This window comes from Pempheris klunzingeri, chromosome 15 (assembly GCF_042242105.1).
Source record: "Pempheris klunzingeri isolate RE-2024b chromosome 15, fPemKlu1.hap1, whole genome shotgun sequence".
Lineage (NCBI taxonomy): Eukaryota > Metazoa > Chordata > Actinopteri > Acropomatiformes > Pempheridae > Pempheris > Pempheris klunzingeri.
Window position 1 is genome coordinate 22,418,805 of NC_092026.1, and position 21,402 is coordinate 22,440,206.

At 40.0% G+C, this 21,402-nt stretch overlaps 3 protein-coding genes across 3 annotated transcripts; 2 read left to right on the top strand and 1 right to left on the bottom strand.

Annotated features, from left to right (window-relative positions):
* Positions 1–6,111: 6,111 nt before the first annotated feature.
* Positions 6,112–8,432, top strand: ccl25a (chemokine (C-C motif) ligand 25a). The gene is made up of 5 exons (XM_070845705.1): positions 6,112–6,132; positions 6,778–6,874; positions 7,172–7,289; positions 7,403–7,511; positions 7,809–8,432. Exons 2-5 carry the CDS (start codon positions 6,811–6,813, stop codon positions 7,836–7,838), a joined length of 321 nt encoding a protein of 106 aa, XP_070701806.1. The 5' UTR covers positions 6,112–6,132; positions 6,778–6,810; the 3' UTR covers positions 7,839–8,432.
* A 3,252-nt stretch (positions 8,433–11,684) lies between these two features.
* LOC139214782 (serine/threonine-protein kinase NIM1) lies at positions 11,685–14,388 on the bottom strand. Its single transcript, XM_070845703.1, has 4 exons — positions 14,319–14,388; positions 13,905–14,180; positions 12,654–12,922; positions 11,685–12,440 (listed from the first exon to the last, which is right to left on the bottom strand). The coding sequence occupies exons 1-4, from the start codon at positions 14,386–14,388 to the stop codon at positions 11,685–11,687; spliced, it is 1,371 nt and encodes a 456-aa protein (XP_070701804.1).
* Positions 14,389–17,015: 2,627 nt separating this feature from the next.
* On the top strand, positions 17,016–21,277 carry pnhd (pinhead). The gene is made up of 7 exons (XM_070845704.1): positions 17,016–17,079; positions 17,655–17,750; positions 17,900–18,039; positions 18,356–18,632; positions 19,291–19,472; positions 20,380–20,438; positions 21,089–21,277. The coding sequence occupies exons 1-7, from the start codon at positions 17,028–17,030 to the stop codon at positions 21,237–21,239; spliced, it is 957 nt and encodes a 318-aa protein (XP_070701805.1). The 5' UTR covers positions 17,016–17,027; the 3' UTR covers positions 21,240–21,277.
* The last annotated feature ends 125 nt before the right edge of the window (positions 21,278–21,402 follow it).

Here is a 21,402-nt window from a genome sequence, read left to right on the forward strand (position 1 = left end):
TTTTAACATTGTCAGAAAAGCACCTTTTGTGACAGTGACATGATGTTCGCTGTGATGAATCTATATGCATGTTTATGATGGAAAATAATGAAAGGAGATAAAATCTAAACAAGCCCTATGGTACACTTTGGCAAATGGTTTGCAGCAATGTCAAGAATGAGTAGTTTTACTAAACAGACTCAATTAAAGATAGCCTGTTAAGTTTTATTTAAAGGCAATGTTCCCAGCAAAACACTTTGTGTGTCTCCTTGCGGTCTAACAAACATGTGGAATATATTTCCTATCTCATAAAACATTTGCAAAACCTTTTTCGAATGTTTTGAAACGAGCATTGTTTACACCAGCTTGCACTAGCCCTCTCCACTTTTACTGGCACATTGGTACCTTTTATAGAGGCCTCATTTGCTATGATGTGAATCAGATATGACAGCATCACGGAGTGGTGTGCACTGATGGAGGGTTCCCAGGATTGTAAAAACAGAAAAAAAAAGCCACTTTGCTCCAGGAGTGCCATATGGACCTTAGACAGAAGCAAACAGGGCATTATTGCTTTGCAGGCATTTTTGGAGTGATCCAGCTGTTTTCGTATGGGTGTTTTAACAGCTTTGGCTTGTGCACAGACTGAGCTGATCTGCTCATCTGCTGCTTTGCTGGTCATTTTTCCAGTTTCGAACCCTTGCAGTTCACTTTAGCTGCCACCAGAGGGCAAACTAGCATCTAAAGCTGGAGGTAAGCCCACTTTACCCGAATCACAATCAGCTTTATTGGCCAAGTGTGTGTGTGCACATACAAGGAGATTTGAGTTTTCTTTTTCCATTGCTCTCAATGTACTCAAGCAGAAATAGGCATACAACTAAAAACAAGGACAACAAAACAGTTGTACACACAGTTGTAACATACTGTACATTATTAAACCACAAATTTGTCAGTGAGACTAAGCGTGTTCACATGTCACAGCTATCCAGTGTCCTCTCAGTAATCTAAGGTTGGTTTTGCTAAGTTGTTTCGGGGGAAATATCGGTATTTTTAAATCTACATTTTCTATATCTTTAAAAAAAAAATTCAAAACAGTTTCTTGTTATCATGACAATTAACATGTTATCAGTGAAAAATGACATTGTCTTCCGGACATAATGATATGATTGTTTCATTGTCTTGATAATAGATAACAATGGATAATAATGAGGTTAACAATAGCTCCATTCGGGCTGCTCTCTGTTGTTGAATGAAACACATCTCTCTCTCTCTCTCTCTCTCTCTCTGCTGTAGAATAAGGGCTAAAGCACCAACTCCTACACAGACATGTAAGAAATGTTTCATTTGAAAAGTGACCAAGTCAGACAAAACCATATAAAGAAGCAAGACTCAGGTAGTCTGGCCAAGAAAACAGTTGGTAAATAAAGCCCAAACATAAACCAGTTGTTTTCCTTGTTATTGTCTTGTTATTATGGTTAAAGAGCACCGAATAGAGCACATTTCATAAAAGGTTGTATTGCACAATGCCGACCGAGGTTTCAGAAAGAATCATACTTAAAATTTCCCTTCAGGCGCAACTCAAACAAGCCACTGCTTGTGTTTATGCTGTTTGCCACAGAAGGCCCTCGTCTGTCAGGAGAGCTTGGCTTGTGCTCTGAGCCATAACTGTTTCATTTCTTTTCTTATCCATCAGCGCAACCGATGTCCAATGTCCACTGTAAATCAGTGAGTCAACATTTTCATTGGTAGCAGGCCAGGGAGCTTAACTCTCACTAAATTGTAATTATACTTCAGCTAAATGTTTGTACATTTCTGTTGCGCTGGACACAATTGTGTGTGTTACCATCCAGTGTTTCAGATTTCCAAACATCTGTTGCATTGTTAGAATAGTGAAAGTGACAGAATCCACCACAGACCAGAAAAGCTGACTTCCTGATGTTGGTAATATGTGTAGAATGACTGTATGCTGCTTTGAAGTACTGTAAGACTACCTCAGCTGCACTATGTTACATAAGAGGCTTCTTTCTTTCCAGAAGATTGTAACTAAAACCTAAAAATGAAACCCAGGGGAATTTTACTGGAAAAGAGACAAGGGTAATTATGCAACCATTCTTTCACCGAACCCCAAACCATCTTATTAGTTGAGTGGCATAGTATTTGATCTTATCTTCTGTGCGGTGTCATCTGAGGATCACAGCTTCTGGATAGGGTAAATACAGCTGAGGGATGATGTAGGATGAGGATGAGGATGAGTAAAATATAAATGCTGTGCTTGAAAACTGCACTCACAACACAAAAGTCAAGATTTATTATTTTGCTTCTTCTTGGTGAGCAAAACTGCAGAGATCTGGAGGACTTTTAGTGCTCTCTACACGTCCCAATGTACCAGTGATATTTGGACATAGCTTTGCATGTGTCTCAATACCTAATGAAAGATTAACATTGGACTTTTGTGCAAAATCCCAGATTTTATTTGTTAACATCCAGTGCCAGCATTTTTGAAACTACTGTGGGACGGGAACGCACCCATCCACCACCCCCACCCTTACATCTTTACCTACAGCTTTACTATGTATATTTACACTAGTCTGGTGCTGGGCATTGATTAATTTCTCTAATCTGAATATAATACCATGGATTCTGGGCTGTGTGTTTGGTGCATGATTGCTCAACTGGCACAGCAATACGCTTTGTTTCTCTATGAAAAACTGCACAAGTTTGGTAAGTTTAGACATGTATAGCAAAGTACTTTTTGGATTTACTCAGAAATATATTTTTAAAATAATACTTGCTCTATTAGGTGTCCCATGAGATGCAGACTGGGAAGCCAGTGAATCTTCAGTGGAGACCTTGTGTGGCATAGTAGACTTAATTTAAAATTCCAACCCAAAAAAGTCATCATGGATGTCTCACATTTTTACCGAATTCCTTTGAAATCAGACGGCCTTTGTCCCCGTCACTAATTGCCATTGGTTCATGCTTAAGGGCCAAATGTCCCAACTGTCACACGCTGTCACAAAAGGAAATACATCCCAGACATAACAGCTGTCTACATTAAGAGTAAGAAAAAGGTCTAAAAACATTTGATCTTAGAGACCCTGTGACGTCTCTTCACCTAAAACGATCAGGGCAAATTTACACCTATTAAACTAATTTATCTCCTCCCCCCTTTGACATTAACATAGGATCGTTTCTTTGCACATTCATGCTCCGAGAAGGAGAAACACCAACACTGAGCCCCTCCGATTCTTCCAAATCAGTAAAAAAATTAAACATGACAGCCAGTAAAGGCAAAATTGTTTTTTGGATTCTTTTCCTCTGTGTTTCTCTTTTTCAGGTACATGCAGTTTACAAATGGATGATTGCAACAGAGGTAAATATTAAATCAGCGTCATCATTTAGTCTACAGCAGTGACAGTTCTGTCTTCATCCTGACTGTAGGGTTTTTTGTACTGTGTGCCAAAGTAAAGTTTCTCACACACTGATAAATGGCCTCTTGAATATGTCCTCTGTCATATGCATGCAAAAAACATCATATCATATTGTCTGATGGTGAAAGAATGCTGAAGACAACACAGTGTATCATCACAAGGCCTGAGTCCAAGTCCCCTTGGCAGTGGACCATCATCTCCTGACAAATATTCACAGCCATTAATCCATCAGGATATTTCAAATATGCAGTCACAACCAGGAATAGAGATGATCACAGCCAAGTCTATAGTTTTTTTTTTGTTGTTGTTGAAATTACAGGTTGTTTTGCCAAGATCTCTCTCATGTTGTACTGTGAGCGAACACACACAACTAGCAGGGAGCAAGACCAGAACTGCACAAAAAGACTGAGGCAATTTGTGAACGAATCACAGCCAAGCAAATTTATATGAAATGCTTCAATGCCTGGGTGGCAACTAAGAAGAAACAGGAAATTCTCAAAATTCTCTCTGTAGGATACAACGTACAGCATCGTGTTGTAGAGTAATAAACAAGGGAAGTGAGCATCAGTATCCTGCAGGCAAAGGAAATGAAAAGGGCAGGCATAAAACGCCTCACTGGACGTTAGCAGGGTGTTTGGATGTGAGTCCTGGTAAGAGTATAAACAGTGAATAGTGCTATCAAATGTCCACTCAGGCACTAAAGGCTCATTAATATCTGTCACAGATGTCTCTGTGAAAAGAACACTGCAGCCTATTTACAAGAATCAAAAGGCAAAGCTTTGGGTGGATACGCGATATGGCAACACTGACAAGTTTATTTAATGCGAAGCTTCTCAGCTGCCAGATCTCTATGGCTGAAGGAAGGATGCTTCATATCTGATCCTGCACAACTAAAGTGTCATACAACAGAGGGTCAAGCTCCTCTGAGAATACTGACAAGCATAACTGCAAAAGTCAACAGGTTTTTACAGGACACATATTCCCACAACAACACACTTTTTGGGGTCTGAGTACCCACAGCAATCTAGATTTGCTTCATTTGTCACGCCCTATAATTGCAGTAATTAATGACTTTTTATTTCCTCTTTCCTGTCAGCACCAAGGGTCAAAGCAGGCCTTTCAGATGTTTGGTTGTCAGTTCGTGTGAGCTTTATTGATTCCGAGATATAACCTTTATGGCCTGATAAAACGTACTGTCTGCCATCTGTTGGGGACTTCCACACAAGGTAAATGAGCAACAGAGACACCTTTACCCTTATTGTACATCAACTAATTTTCTCTGCAGTGTTTATGTTAAACCACAGTTTACTAACCACAGTGAGCACAATTTATCTTAACATGAAAATAATGTACAACGTACAGTTTATTATTGTTGATTTATTCAATGTCTGAGAAAAATGAGCATTTCTTCATTTCAAATGAAGCGTAGAATTGATGTCACAGCAAAGTTTACAGACTGAAAATGGGATGCAGCCAGAGGTGGATTTCTCTGGGAAACAAGACAAATCTTGTATTGTATGTGTATGAAAAGAAAACCCATGAACCCGAGGGAGGGGAAATAGTTTTCTGAAATATTTCACATATCTCCAACATTGATAATGGAACTGCACCCAGGACCAACAACACGGGGAGTGCCATCAATGAGCGTTTTTTTATCTTAAATTTAAAACTTTAAAAGTGGCTGACACAACATTTTTTGACAGATTTTTGTTTGTAAAACAGCCATGAGGGAAATAATGTTGTGTAATGCTCAGTCTCTTCAAGCAAACCTCATAGTATGGGTGTCACACACAGAAAGGGTTAAAAGGAATGGTAAATGGACTGCATTTTGACACCTTTATCCAAAGTGCTTTACAGTTTATCTCTCATTCGCCTCCAATCCTGCCAAATTACAGAGAAATGCATATAAAATGATGCTTATGGTGCCATTAAAATGCATATATTGAAAGAGAATGGGGGTTTTCCTGTGAGATGTTAATTATGCTATTTAGCCTGTTTTATATAGTGAGGACATTAGCTGCATGTACATTACATTAGTTATATGGGTATGTGGTGTATGAATGCATGGTACAGCTGCATGGTAGCACAAACATTCTGTTGTCTGAGTCTGTTTTTGCAGTCTTTTTGTTAAAAGACATTCCTAAGTGCAAGGATTTCCGCAGAAGTTATCTAAGAATAATGGCTCTAAGCACTTTCATTCAACAGCCATTATGGAAGACAAAGTATTTCTCAACATATATCTGTCAGTACGAGGGGACATTAAGACCTTTAACAGACCAGAATCCAATTACAACAACCTGAGGCAACATGGGACTTAATTCCATAACCTGTTTCCTATTTCTAAATCTAAATGTTGGCAAGACAAAGACAGTCAATTGTCATTTGTAAAAAAACCCCAGTGACTCCCACCCCTACATATACGATATGAGAATTACCAACTTCTCTTTCATCAGAACCTTTATATGGAAAGACTAATAACTGGATTCAGCAACACATTAAAATAGTTGTGTGTCTGTCATGAACTCCAGGGGGGAAAGCTTGAAATAAAGTAGAAACAAAAAACACAAAAAAGAGAAAGATAGATGATCCGAGGTGCAAAGGTGAGTTGCGTTTTGTTGAAATATGATCCCTGGCAAAATGCCTCAGAGTGCTTTATAAGAGTGCCTCACCTCACCTGCAGAGACACAAGGACGACACAAAGGAGAACACATCTGGAGCATTAGAGGTGAGTTACCTGTGGTCCTAAGAAGAGGCACTGCACTCTGCTTTAATTTTGTGAGTTTTGTCTCTATTTTATAATGGTCATTTGTACAGTATAAGAGAAGACTGAGGAAGATTTTTATAATTTGTAACACTTTTGTTAGAGTTATTCACTCATCTACTTCACTTTAACACTAAAACACTCCGTTCACATGAAAACTGATCATGATTTAGCCAAAGGCCAAATTTACAGTGCAGACCACAGATTCAGTGAACAGACACTTGTTGTTTTAAATATCAGTGCATCAAAGGCAATAACATTTGATTTTGTTTTGTACAAAAAATAAATAAATAAATAAATAAATGTAATTTTCTCACCTGAGGAAGGAAAAAATCATGGAAACATTAACATTTTTACATGTTTTAGAACTATGGGACTGTAGGACAAAAAGAAACTGAGATTTGTTAAACACACTATAGTTCAGATTAAAGTTGGATACATATAGAATGCACATGTACGTGTACACAAAAAGAGCAGATGTGAATTGTTTGTTCAAGGTTCAATGTTTCAAGTGTGACTAGGGAACGTGTGGGAGGAGCTGAGGTACAATAATCATGGGGCGATAAGGTTGATTGCAGGCAAACATTGTAATTCTTTGCATCCATCTAGTTTCTTCTCAGAGCTGCGACTAAAGGCTGCACCATGCGGTTCAACACGCTGTTCTTCCTGCTGGTCATATCTTGTCTCTATGTTGCATTGGCACAAGGTAAGACACTTGTAAAAGACCAGCAAGTATCTGGTAGTGGTGTCTCATAGGTGGTGGCATGTAATGCAGAAAAGATAAATTGAGGGTCAGTGAGGCTGGGTTATTGCTTAAGTACCTGCGTAGGCAGATGATGCCTTACTTTGTAGTTATTGCTTTGTTCAGCACCTTTAGCATTTCCAGATTGTCCAAATTGCTGTTTGATTGATCTATTTGATTTAATGGACTTTATCTATATTAAATGAAGATGGTGTTTGAGTACACTAGATGTCTGACTTTACTGGATTACTGTACCCTCAGTGGCGTATGACGACTGCTGTTTGAAGTATGTGAAAACAATGACCTACAGCCGTCAAAGACATGCAATGATGTACAGACGGCAGATGGTAGATGGAGGCTGCAACATCCCTGCTGTAATGTAAGTACACAGGCACAGACAGTAAGAGCATTCACTTTAAAACTGACCACACTCAAAACAGACTTCCCTAAACCTTTAATTCTTCTTCCTTTAATTCCCCAATTATCTTGTAGCTTCACCATGAGGAGGGGGCGTGTGTTATGCGCTAACCCCAATGAGAAATGGGTGAATGAACTGACGAAGAAGATTGATGAAAAGTTGGCCAAGAGACTCCAAAGGAAGGTGGGTGATTGTTGTTTTTGCACCACAGAATTGTCCCTCCTATCAAGTCATGTCTGTCTATATTTGAGTCCTAAAAACCTTGTTCTTTACACATTTGTGAAAAACAAATGCAGTAATGACGTTTGGACTAGTTTTCACTTTAAAAGATGCTGTGTTTAATATATTTTCCAGAATTTAGTGTTTGTATCGTCATGTAAAATAGAAAGAGGCAAGTTGCTGCACTAGATTCAAGAAAAATGACACAGGATCTTTTAACGTACGTGTGAACTGATGCTTAAATGTCTTTGCTCTTCACAGGAAAATCCACAACGGCTGTATAGAGGCTGAGGGCGGCTGCCTGCTACAATGGCCCCATTCATATTTCCTCCCTCTGCCAAATCTTATTATTAAGCAACAGGCAGTTTTATGCTGTCTTACTGGAAGGCCGTCAATGAGGCTGGCCAAGAATATCTTGTAGCAATACTTTTGCTTTCACTCTGCACTGAGATAAAGGTCAAAAGCTTGGGTACAATTGCAGCAGCACTTCGTCTGGACTGCTGATGCGGAACGGCCACCGCACATCACATATAAATGCCTTCAGTAGCATGGCTGCTTTAATGTGAATATCTGAGACAGTTTTCTCACCTTTCAATAAGCTGATTAATTAATGGTGATGGGCTATAAATGGTAACAATATATAAATGCAATATTTAGGGTTTTTCATGCACAATGTGTCAAGATGTCTGTTAAATACACGTTTATATGAAAATGAACATCCCTTTCTTAAATGTGTCTCATAGAAACTCTTAATTTCTCAATTGTTTCTCAAATTTCTTTAAATATTTTTAAATGCATGTCTTTTCATACATTTTGTGAATAGGTTTTATTACAGTGTAAGTGTTCTCATAAAAGCATCATTACAATAAACGTACTCATCTCCTCCGTAAGCACTCAGTGTGTATTGTGTTTACATTATTGTTTTTATACAATATTTTCCTCTTGCCTCATTATTCCTTCATGTTATTTGAATTTGAACACATTTATACCGTATTTTCTTGAAACAAAGGACAATACGTTCAAAAGGAGAAAAGGGGACACCTCTTTCCCATCCTTACTGCAAATTCATGAAAACTTTGAATTGTATGAGGAAGATAATCTTCCTGAGAATCTTGTGGTGTAAGCAAAGTTCCAGAAGAAGAAAACAAGGGATAGTGCAGTAACAATATAAAGGTTTACCTTAAAGCTCAGCTCCCTAGAACATCAGCACATGATCTTATTTACCAGTTTCTTTTTGAGGCTGTTTCACACACTGTCTCCCTTTAAGATCCATATAATTCATGCTCTTGTGCTGAAATTGTGGGCTGCACATTTGTTGCATCTTTCTTGTGTTTCCCTGCTTCCTGACCAATGCATGCTGGGATAAGATCCATCCCAGCTGTGACCCTGAACAGAGTATACAGATTATACATACAAAATTGATTGATTATATTGACTATATCGCTCTTTTACTGTTCTTATCTATCAGGAACCTTTGACCGCAGTTGATTTGGTTTGCACAGGATTCACAGCTAATTAGATCTAACAAAGAACAAATTATGCCAGTAAAACCCTCAGATTTAGTTGTGCTGTGATTGCAACAGCCGTGCCAAATGACTGCAGAAAGAAAGAAGGTTCACACGCAGCTTCAATGAAAGAATCTGTGAATGTGATGTGCTGATTTACAGCCAACAGTATCTGATCTGACATGGTGCTGGATTTACTCATTGAACTTTATGTGTTACTCACTCATCTCCACGGGCATTAACAAGAACTGCTGGAACATGCAGCAGATGAAATCTCAACGCAGTGTTTGACTGCACCGCCTGCGGAGATTGATGACTTCCCGTGCCTTGCAGAGGTTTCGTCTAAGCCTCAATAGAAACATTATCGTATAATGCAGGCCTGTGCACTACAGTGTATTGACTATCTGATGTTTGCTGATTAAAGGAAAGGTTTGAACACAATGTCTCAGCTATACATGACTGGAAGGTAAGAGTTATATGGAAAGCTTTTTAAAAGTTGTCAATGCTGAAAAGAGAAGTGTTTGTTTAAATAGGCTGCCAACTTTGCCCAAAGGCAAAGGTGGTAGATAATCTGACAGATACACAATAATTACTGAGACACCAATGGAATATATCTTATTGATGGACATCTAAAATTCCATGGAGTATGACTAACTGATGCACCACACCACGCAGGTCAAAGAATTAGGTTGCAGCTTGAAAAGGGTTTTGGCGCTGCGGCTTAGTTTCTTCTTGTTTATATGACAACAGTGCTCACAAATGTGCTGCTCTCTTTGCTTTTGCAAGCTGGAGCAGAAAGAAATGGTCGATTGGCATTGTGAGTAGAAATTGTAACCTTCTTTTATCAAGGGGAAAAACCATGAAAGGAAAGTATGAGATGGGGGAAAACAATATGTTGAAAAATCACTTTGCCCTGAAACAAATGTGATGAATTTCAGGAAATAGGATGAGTGAGCACACAAAGACCAGAGAGCAAAATTTGTTCTTAAGTGTTACAGGAGGCTTTAAGAAACAGAAATGATAATGAAGCATTAAAAATTGCTGCACAGACATGTTTGAAAATCATTGTATCTCTGCCACCTCCACAACTTACAAACTTTAAAATTCATGGAAACAGAAGCCTGTGCAAGTTTGATGCGAAAGATTGGCACTAAGGTTGGCAATATAAATCATGAGAGAAAGGTAAAAAGGGCAGCACAAATAATGATGAAGATGAAAGCAGTCATAAAACATTGCACACCACAAAGTTATTTGAAAATGACATTATATTTATTACCATGATATTTTGTAACACAGTGTATGTAGTGAGCATTTAAAGGTCAGTAAAGGGCAATGTTGACTTCAATTTACTATATGTAGGTTTAAGGAAATGTCTTGAGTTCAAAATTTAAAAAATCATAACTACATATATACACATATTTTTACTGTTTTAATAAAATGATCATATGCGTTAAATATAATAGGATATAAGAGTAGAAAATTCACAATTTAGCTAATTTAAGTGTCTTCAGATTTAAGCTACACATCCTGAAGTTACACATCAATATGTCTAAAATATTCATCTTTTCTTGGAAATTTAAAATTCAGAGGAATCCATCTAATTCTTTCATGAACATATAATAACTAGCACAAAAACCAAATAACCTCTTGCCCTGCTAATTTAGTTAATGTGTTTGCTGGAAGGTTTTTGTACTAATAAGTGATGTTTTTTCCTCTCTAAACATGCTGATCAAAATGTATGGAAATCCTATATAACTAAGAGTTACATAGGATCAAAAAGATATCAGGTTAAGTTTCAGGAAGAGATGAATAGAATAGAAAAAAAACTATTAAAACATCAGTGAAATTTTATCACAGATATATATTGTACTTATATATATTACATATGCATCTTGCAAAGCCAATCACAAACATCTATTTAAAAAATTGTCAGATCTTTATGAACCATTTCACTCACTTAATTAAAAGAAAACAACAACTTCATATGTCTTGATGTTTCCACATTCCTGTTGCCTTGCTGAAAGAGGAATCTCTGGGTCATTGTCAGCCCTCATGTGAAATGTCTTTTATGCTCAACTGATTTAAATGCAGCTCACGCTGTAAAAACATTAGATGTTATCTTAGTGGACAAAAGAGAGCCAAGTGTTGTCACAGAGTATGCCATTGAGTCTACACCTTCATTCACAGTGACTTGCATCAGCATGATGTGGAAGTACATCTTCAGTCGTCAATGTACTTTCCTGAGAGTTTTGATTCAAAATCAGATTACAATCTGAAACTACTCTCTGCCCTTTTAGCTTTGATAAAAGCAGATAAAAGCTAAAAAAAGGAATAGTCATACCGTTTGGGAAATACGCTTATTCCCAGTCGTTCTAACAATTAGATGAAAAGAACATGTAAAGTATGAAAGTTTAACTTTGCTTAGCATAAAGATTGAAAGAAGTAGGAAACAGCCACTCTGGCTCTCTCAAAAGCTCAGAAATATGTATACTAGCAATGTTACAGCTCCTTATGAAATGATTTTGGGAAACCAGACATGACAGTGGCATCGACCTTTTCATCATCGGTCCCCAAAAAGAGGGAAAATAAGGGCATTTCCCAAGATGTGGAACTATCCCTTCAAGAAAATAAACTACATGATGATGCAAACCACAGAGTGGCGTTTGTTTAGCAGACAATCTGAGCCTACTCTCCATGTGATTCGGTTCTGGGACTGTTTGGTGCACATCTGACTGTAGCCCACAGCTTCCACAGACCTCCTCTTTTGGATGCGGTGCAGCAAAATCCTATAAGCTCCAGTAATGGGGCTTCTCATGTCTAGGCTGTTGTTGACGAAATGGACCTTGGTGATGCCAAGATCCTCCAGCGCTGCCTTCACATTCAGGTCATCGGAGCTGAGGGTGTGGGAAGGATCGGCCAGGTGGGAGGGTGTGGGGCTGTTGGATGGATAGGCCTGGGGGTATTCAATACCTCTCATCCAGTCACTGCCCATGATCTGTGCCATAGTGAGGCGATCCATAGGAATCGGCTTCAGGAGGCCCTTAATGATCGCCTGGCATGGTTCGGGTACATACTGGGGAATGGCATAGGAGCCCTGCAGGATACAACACTTCAGCTTGCTTGTGCTAGTAGCTTTGAATGGCAGAGTGGCCGACACCATGAAGTAAAGCAAGATACCCAGGGCCCAGATATCTGCACATTGGCCAATGTAACACTTCTCTTTGAACAGCTCAGGGGCTGCATAAGGTGGAGAGCCACAGAACGTGTGAAGGACATCACTGGGGCAGCAGGATGTGCTGAAACCAAAGTCACCCACTTTAATGCAGTAGGTGCTGGTGTAGAAGACGTTCTCAGCCTTCAGGTCCCTGTGCACAATATTATTATCATGCTGTGAAAAGAGAAAAGGGACAAATGTTTGAGATTGTTGTACTTTTGGGCTGTGAGACAGTTAATCAGCTCTCCTGCACAGTTGGTTTAAGGTTTAAACGTTGTCTGAATTCATTTCTCAGCAGCCCTAAAACATTACATATATAAAAATATGTGCTGTGTTGTTTGATATTGAACACCGCGTGTCTCTTCTATGATGCTGCTGTTCACTTACCATATGTTTGACTGCAGACAGGACCTGAGAAAACACAAGCTTGCTCTCTAGGTCTGACAGGCGCCCTCTGGTGCTGATACGGGAGAACAGCTCTCCACCGCTGGCATACTCCATCACCAGGTAGAGCCGCTTGAATGTCTCCACCACCTCATACAGGCGCACTATGTTAGGGTGAGCCAGCTTCTCCATGCAAGAGATTTCAGAGGCAAAAAGCCCTTGCGATCTCTTGTCCAGACGCTGCTTATCCAGGATTTTCACTGCCACTCTCTCTGTCAGATGAAGACAAATTTCACATGTTTTTTCTATTATTTAAACTTCATCATGTTGTGACACATCAGTTTGCCTTCATTCCTTTATGTGTGTCTTTGTAAGCTGATGGCTGTGTGCGTGATGGCTGAAGACAGTGTGGATTAGTGGATGGCTGGTTGATGAGATTAGTTATGTCTTCTGATATCTGGAATGACCCTGACGGGACAGACTTTGTGTAAGTGGGAGAGCTGAGCCGGCTGTGTCTCCCATGAAATTAATTCGAATGTCTGCACATTCATTTGAAAACCCTTTAAAATAATTTCCAATTGATACATGAATGTGGTAGAAGCGCATTTGCTCTCAAAGAAAGGCTTTTGAATCTTTTACAGAATGAGGTACGGGTAACCATGAAGAAGAAACCCTATGTGTCTATGTTCTATAAACATCATTCATGTTTAAAAATGTAGTGAGGTTGCATACAAAAGTCCTCCTGAAGTCACTCTCTCTGAAACTGGTCTTGTATGTTGTCGTATATGTTTACGTCTACATGTGTTATTTAAAGTATTGTTTCATATTTATTGGATTTTTATAGATTAATTCACTTCCATTATACTTAAATGAAAAAATATATATAGAAGTGACAGATGAGAGGAATCTGCCTGAATCTGAACATGTTATATGACAGGTATTTTCAGTAAAGGAAAGTTAATCTGACCCACTTTGCTGTTTTCTTTGTCATACCTGGGAGAGATATGACAGGTGTGGCCTTTTCTTACCAACTTTGCATTACTTTAACTGCATTAGCACCAGAAAGAGGCCTTTCAAACCAACTAAACTCATACATTTCATTCACGTTAGTTAACAGAACATACACAGATGTGAGAAGCTTGAACATGATTAAATCATTGCAAGAATTAAGGTGTCAATCTACAGTCATGTGTCCTAACTGACCACTGAAACTGTGAACATGGGGGTAAAAAAGCAAAAGAGTCAGTATCTCACCTTTGGTCAGGTCATGTATCCCCAATCTAACCTGGGAGAAGTTGCCTGAGCCGATCTCTCCTCTCAGCTCGTAAAAACCCACCCGCCGTCCAAATGTCAGATCATTCATTACCCTCTCTGAGTGGGTCAGATCATAAAAGGCCTTCGCAAACACAGTCTGGTGCATCACCGCCTGGTCCTCTGCCATGTTCTCCTTTGTCTCCACCTTTTTCCCATTCTTTGGGGACATCAGGGAGAGGATTTCCTCCTGACGTGGAGCTGTCTTCAAGTGAGCCCCTGAGAAGGAGAAGAGAATCAGATTGGGATGCAACTGTAATGTCTGACAAGATGCTTGAAATGCATCTTACTGCTGTCAGTATAAAGTCTAAATCATGCAATTGTACAATTTAAATTTAGCTGCATGTCTGTACTTACATGATTTCCCTTTTATGGTCTTCTTACTCCTTTCTGTGTTGATGACATTATTTCTGCTGTTCAAATACATGATTTCAGTTCCAGACACCAGGAGGTACTTTTTAGAAAACGAGAAGTTGGTGTATTACCAAGCAAGCAAAACTCCACGGAGCAAATACTGAAGAAAAAAAGTGATCGGAAATGATGTGAGCAGCATGACGTGAATTCAAAACCATCTGCATGCATCGGGAAAAATGCTCCTAATGTGATGTTTCTCAGACAGCCAACAGCCCGTCCAGATGCTGTTCCAGTACCGCTGCTCTGCTGTCTCCCTACGCTGTAGTATTGTCTCCTGGTGTATAATCCACAACTGCCGCAAGATGCCCTGTAATCCCAGTTGTTGGACTCCTCCCATGCAGACAGACAATAGACAAGCTTTACAGAGGCTACTTTAAACCCTGGACAGAACATATCGCCTGATGCAGGTGCTTGAACAGGACATTGATGGGATTATGTCTACAGTGTGCTCTGTATGAACTGTCACTATCACTACTGTTAGGGTCAAGGTTATTGAGGTCAAAGTGGTTCAGTGGTGTGTGGTTGGAACATTTAATGAAGGCTGACTGAAAATTACTTTTTTATTATTACTACTATTATTTTGCTATGCTTTTATTATAATGCAAATTTACTATCTGATTGTGTTTCTACTTTGTCAGAGGTGCTGTTTTGTTGAACTGGTAACAAACCTGTCGAATTCTTCCACCATATCCAAACAAAACTGCTACTTCAGCCTCACAACCTCAACCAAAAGTTAAAGCCAGCACATGGAGTCTGGCCTTCTGACTCAGCTAGTCAGTTACTCAGTGACCCAGACACTGACCATGACACCAGACTGACTGACACGGGGCCGTGGACAGCCTGTTACTCCCGTCAACCTCTGCTACCCAGACTGAACACAGGGGTTGTCTAGCAGACATCTTGCATAAGCTGCAGGGTTATGTCGCCAGTGACTCACTATAATCCAATCACTGCCTCGGTGATCATCTCATCGCTTTCATGCGATGTTGAATTAATGTTGGAAGAGAGGCTGCATTCAAACAGGTGTGTCTATCATGAAGCAGGAGGTTGTTTCATACTTTGTCAGGACAAAAAAATAAAAAAAAAAACAATATCACTGCTAGCATCTGAAAAGATTGACTCACTTTACAAGATAAAGAAGAAGTCAGTCAGTGAGTACCAAAATGTTAAATCATTGTTCAATGTAATATGTGTACTACCGATAAAGGCTAGAGAGGTAACATTTAAGCTCTCTAAAGTTAAACATGACAGACATGCTCTCTAAAACAGGCAGCTATGACAGTAGATTTATAGGCCAAACAATGCTATGGGCAGAAGATGAGGTGCAAAATCAGATTTACATCCTAAAATCATCCAAGGAAAATAAGGCCAAGGAAAATACTTTAAAAGGACGTTGGCTTTTAGATTCTTCAGTTGTGTAAAGCATAACATTTCAAGACAAAATCTTTGACCCATGTAAGTCTATTTCATATTGTACAAAATAAAACACAATGCAGTTACACATAATATAAATAACCCCTTAAGGGCCTGAAACCTAAACCCAGTCTGGTCATCTTTATCATGTTATAGTTTTTAACAACATATAGTATCATCTACATAATTAAATCAAGTCCTCACTGAATCTGGGTTTTACCGGGATTATGACAGATTTGTTGTAATTTAATGAAAGGAACCAGCAATTGAAACTGCTGTAGGCGTCATCTTAATCAAGGTGTCTGAGTGCTGACGGCTATCTGAACGATGATCCGTTGATCCCGGGGAAAATGAGGGGATCACATCAACACTTCAAAGACGGACTAACACCTTGTTAAGATATGAATGGAGAATCAGTCAAATGCCAACAGCTGAACGTCTTTCCTGTGATTAAAAACAAGACTTTTTAGAACATGATAATATGTCTGAAAAAGGGAAAAAAGGATTCTTTCTGTTGCCGTGATTAGACGTATGATTGACAGTAAATGTGGGGTACTCTGGGCCTTTTTGGCAGTATACTATATTCTTAGTTAATGTTCCATTTTTCCTCAGGAATCGTTAAATAGAAACAGATTGGCATGTCTGAAAACATGCTACATATGTGAGAGGATGTTATTCTTATTCTTAATCTCTCCTCTTCCCTCTGAGGAGAAAAAGAAGCTGCGCTCTGTGAGGTCTGGCCATTTGGTGTCATGTTGAATAAACACAGAGGTGCTGGAGTTTTCTGCAGGGGAGGCTCAGGCCCCCACGCTGATCCTGTTTATATGTTTGGGCCAGGTTTTGTTTTAAGTCAGAGGTGCTAAACACCTTCCCCCTGAGATAAAAGATGATTAATGCCTTTGAATGAGCGACGCTTTAATGGGGCAAGGCTACTTAAGCACTTCATTAGGGTGAGCTCGGGCTGGTCGACACACTCGAGCCACTGGGCCCCTCACAGCAGAAACAGAGAAGCTGTAGAGAATTCCTTTGAAGTGGCCCCTGCTTGTAGGAACTCCATCCCACAAAGCATTCAGCATGGAAATTTGATTAGCTCTCACTTTCTGGACTCCACACCACTTTGAGAGTTTGTTTTCAGGTCACATTCGGGGCTGAAGCTTGATCCCATATAAATATCAGAGGCATCGTGAGCAGAGGGACACTCGGGATCCGGCAGCTGAGGAGCAGATTCGGACAAAAGCCATGGATGTACCTCGGCCATTCCTTCTCCTCCTGTGTGCCCTCCACCTGACCTGTAAGTACCGTTTACTCTGTTCTATTCTACTGCTGCTGTGACGGGTATAGACAAAGATGTTCACTAACTGGACTCACACCAGTCTGCTCAGATATATTTGTTCACCCCTTGTGATACGACTGGAAACATGAGCCATAGAAGAGGGTGTGATGTTCACATGTATTCTTTTAAATGGTTGGGTCGATTCACTTTCTATTTAACTAAATACTGAATTTTTCCTCATGCAAATCCAAACTGAATATTTCCAGATGAACATAGTGAGACATAATATAACGACTTTTTTTTTTTCTAGGAAAGCTATTGTTCTAAATAACCACGTCTGTTTCGGCCCAAATAAATGCAAATTAATGCTTTTCATTAATACATGACCTTGAAGAAAACTGATTCCTGCACTATTTTCTCCCATGTTTAACTTGTAAAATGTAAAATGATTTGAATCTGTTCACCTTGGAAAACACGATACATGAGGCATGAAACAATGTTTTAAATCACTCTTAAAGAAAAAGTATGCGTCCTGTTTATTAAGTAAAATGATAATAGTGTTGACTCACTGATGTTTGTGTTATGTTTCCTAGTGACCGGGGTGTTGAGCAAACACATAGATCACAGAAACCTGTTCACACAGAGAGTGTGCTGCAAAAGACAGAGCCACTTTGTCTACATTGGACAAGGTAAAGCGCCACATGTTCTTATATATGCTTGAATTTGCCATTAAATGCATGCCAAACTATGATTTGTTTTTTACATATAATAATAACTGTACTAATAATCCCCTCACTGTCCTCCATCCAATCAATGCTGTGTGTGTGTCTCTCCACAGACATCTCTGGCAGTCCCGTCAGTGTTGATGTGGGAATGTGCAGGTCTCACTGTGGGGGAGCGTCCAGGCCGTCACCTGAGGCAGGGCAGCAGGAATACTCCAAACATTCCTCAATGCTGGAATTTCTCAGGAGCAAAAAAGTGAGTGAAGTTTCCCCAAACGACCACAAGGGCGCGCTGTAACTTTGTGATTGTCTGTCAAGGCCGTTGTGCTGAGACTCTTGATAATGAAGTTATTACTGAGGTCAGAAAGCAAATATTATCACATAATATTATATAAAACATCATTATAATATGAATTATACTTTTTTTTGTAAGAGAAATATTTTTTTTGTGGGCAACTCTGCATCATCCTGAACTAATCATAACCCACCTGTATCTCCAGGTACAGTGAAGCACACAGGACCATGTTTTGACTTGTCTGAACCAAGCCATCATTTCTCCCTACTTAAAACAGATGAAGGCCCGCGGACCTGCAGCTGCAGAGAGCCCGGTGCCGCTCAGCCAGCTGCCCTCCTGCGGGATGAACCAGGTGTGTGAGCCCACCGGGATGCGTGTGGACCGGGTGCTTCTGTTCGAGGGCCCCCGGGAGGTGGAGGTCATCCAGGAGTGCCACTGTGCGATCAAGCTGAGTCAGTGCATGCGCGTCCCCGCACTGAGGACTTACTACTCCGAGACACCGTATGAGACGGTCATCGACGTGGGAGGATGCTCCCGGTCCAAGGGCTCACCAGGTGTGTGTGTGTGTGTGTGTGTGTGTGTTCTGAAACTGTCTGTTTAAAATAGCAACCAAAACAGGAAGAGGGCCTCAACGGCAAAGCTGATCTGAGAGCCACAACCAGGTGAAAAATGTCAGTTGTTCAGTCAAGACTGACAGGAGTTAGTCGACTTTCAGTGGTCTTGGGACAGTTTCAACATTTCAAACCACGTTTCACTAAAGAGGGGAATAATAACTGTCACTGCCTTTGCACAATTTAGATTTTATTCCCATATATACTCAACTTAATCTTTTAGTTTTAGTGCATATTAACCTCTAACGCTGCCCAGATAGAAGGTGTCTCAGTGTTATTGTGAGGATATAACTTGAGCTACAAGTGTTTGTGGCCTCAACTCAACAATATAACAGCATATACTTGGAGGAGGCCAATAGTCAAAGCAGTCTCAGCACAATTCACCATGCTGAGAGAGTGAATGCCCCAGTTTTTACTTTTTGGCCAGTCAGGATTGTTATTTGATAATAACAGAAGGTTTTGTTGAGTGTATTTAAAGACCTGTCGGTCAGCTGCTCCCGTGTTTTACATGTCTCTTTGTTTACATTTGGATCACAGATCATAATGGAGGTGCTCCTCCTGCCTACATAAGTCTAAGTTTTCCTTTATCGATCATTCGCAGAGGGATTCTCCTGCGTCCCAACGAAGTTTGACTCAGCCTTGGTGGAAAGCCCCAACAAAGTGGACCTCATCCAGACGGTGGCGGCCTGTGAGCTGAAGGAAAGCTGCTACAGGGTCCCATTTGTGGAGTATTATTACGAAATAGTCCACCATGCAGATGGAGTCAAAGAGGAGAGGCTCAAAGTAGGTGTACACTCCAAAACACCACTAAAACGTGGGTTCTTTTTATGTCTAGCTCTAATAAATAATCAGTCTTGTTCATCCGCAAAGGACAGCGTGTGTGAATCCAACTTAATATTTGAATCTAGCCTTTCAAAATAAGCTTAATTTCTTCTTTGATCAGCATGACATACTTACCACTGGAAGAGTGGTTCATTTGTGATGCCAGTTTCACACTTTCTTTTGTAATCAAGTTGAGAGGAAACGGGGGTCTAGCTGGGCGCCAGACAGTAATGAAGTATCTTTATTCGTCAGTGGAAGACAGCACTTAATCAAGCTAATCCCCCGGCCGGTGGCTGGCACCGTACGTCCCAGTGTGAAGGACTTCAGGATGTGTTGCATGCTTATTCATGCACAGCCTGCTGCAATACACATGATAGACTAGCAGAGTTGAGTCCAAGCTCGACTTCATTTCAGGAAAGCGCAATTAAAACCTGATTTACACTGTTTCATTGTAGAAAATGAGGATTATGACTCATTATTCTTCATTAAACTTAAATCATTCACAAAAATCCCACCTGGAGGCATTTACATTAAAGTTCATCCACAATCCCTTCAATACAACAAAGAGCAAAGTAATTACATGTGATTTTAACATCAGACTTTATGTGATGATCAACTTCACATGTTAGTTTTATTGTTGTTTCATGCAGTTACTTTATTTTTCAAGTGAATTGCTGGACACAGTTGGTTTTCTGCGGTGCCTCAGCACCAAAGGTGTGAGCGCAGTGCAAACACAAATGGCTCCTGCAGGTGTCGAATCAAAGCAGTTAACATGCTAAACAGCAGCTGCCCCCCACCTCAACTGGGTCAATATTTGTGGCCAGCTGTGAGCTGATTGCCCTCTGTCTGTGTTGCTAATTTTCCACAGGAAATAGATGTGGGCAGATGCTTGGGAGGCTGCACTACAGGAAACCGATGCCTTCTCAGGTAAGTATGAACACAGCTGCTACACACACACACACACACACACACACACACACACCTCCTCTGCCTCTCTCTCATTACAATTGCCTGTGAGCTCTGACACTTTCTCCACACAGCATGTTGGCCTTTTTAGTTTAATTCCCACACCAGATGTCCCTCTTAAACCTGGTGCTTTATCTTGAGTTTGTGGCAAAGTTTGTTGAAATCTGCTTTTTCCACACGGTTTGACAATATCGAACTGCTCCGGGACTTCAGTGAAGCTCTGTGGTGTTTTACACTGAAAGAAATATTCAAACACAAGACCTCGTGTTTTTATAGCCACACAATTTTATCAAATGCAAATATTTTATTTGTATCTTACCTTATTTTAGACACATATTACCTCAATTCAGCCATAAATTCAGACTTTGCTACAATTTAAAATCAAATTTTATGGCTTTGTACATTTACTTGAGTGTGTTTGGCCAGCATACATTCATACAATCACGTAGAGCCTCACATACTGTTACAGTGTGTGAACACACACACCACCTATATCTGTAGGCTATATGTAGAAACTGTAATTTAGGTATTTAATCGCTCCAGGTGACTGATACAGAATATGAAGTGGTGGCCTGAAGTGATTTTAATGTTCTTTCAATTTTCTGCTGCAGGAGTCCTTCTGATCCAGAAATCTGCCACTTGTGGGCCGAAGGACAGTCCAGCTCCTGTGTTCCTCAGGGCTACGAGAGCCACAGCTTCCTCAACCAGCACGGGCAGATACGCACCGTCCTCTCCATCACTTCCTGCCTTTGCCAAAACTGAACATTGCGCCACCTACTGGAAAACAACTTCCAATTCCTTCTCAGGAGATGAAAAGCTTTAATTCATGAGTCAAGAATATGCTACCCTAAAGTATTATTGTATTATATGTAATATATGTAAAAATGATATTTTGTAAATAAATTTAATACAACAATCTGTGATG

What these genes read in the sequence shown, in the direction of transcription:
- LOC139214782 (XM_070845703.1), bottom strand. Translation starts at nt 14,388, where the DNA reads ATGTATTTGAACAGCAGAAATAATGTCATCAACACAGAAAGGAGTAAG. An exon ending in GACCATAAAAGGGAAATCAT is followed by an intron (nt 14,181 to 14,318) that starts GTAAGTACAGAC and finishes TCTCCTTCTCAG; the next exon opens with GGGCTCACTTGAAGACAGCT. An exon ending in GATACATGACCTGACCAAAG is followed by an intron (nt 12,923 to 13,904) that starts GTGAGATACTGA and finishes TTCATCTGACAG; the next exon opens with AGAGAGTGGCAGTGAAAATC.
- ccl25a (XM_070845705.1), top strand. Translation starts at nt 6,811, where the DNA reads ATGCGGTTCAACACGCTGTTCTTCCTGCTGGTCATATCTTGTCTCTAT. An exon ending in CTATGTTGCATTGGCACAAG is followed by an intron (nt 6,875 to 7,171) that starts GTAAGACACTTG and finishes CTGTACCCTCAG; the next exon opens with TGGCGTATGACGACTGCTGT. An exon ending in TGCAACATCCCTGCTGTAAT is followed by an intron (nt 7,290 to 7,402) that starts GTAAGTACACAG and finishes ATTATCTTGTAG; the next exon opens with CTTCACCATGAGGAGGGGGC.
- pnhd (XM_070845704.1), top strand. Translation starts at nt 17,028, where the DNA reads ATGGATGTACCTCGGCCATTCCTTCTCCTCCTGTGTGCCCTCCACCTG. An exon ending in TCAAAGAGGAGAGGCTCAAA is followed by an intron (nt 19,473 to 20,379) that starts GTAGGTGTACAC and finishes AATTTTCCACAG; the next exon opens with GAAATAGATGTGGGCAGATG. An exon ending in GGAAACCGATGCCTTCTCAG is followed by an intron (nt 20,439 to 21,088) that starts GTAAGTATGAAC and finishes TTTCTGCTGCAG; the next exon opens with GAGTCCTTCTGATCCAGAAA.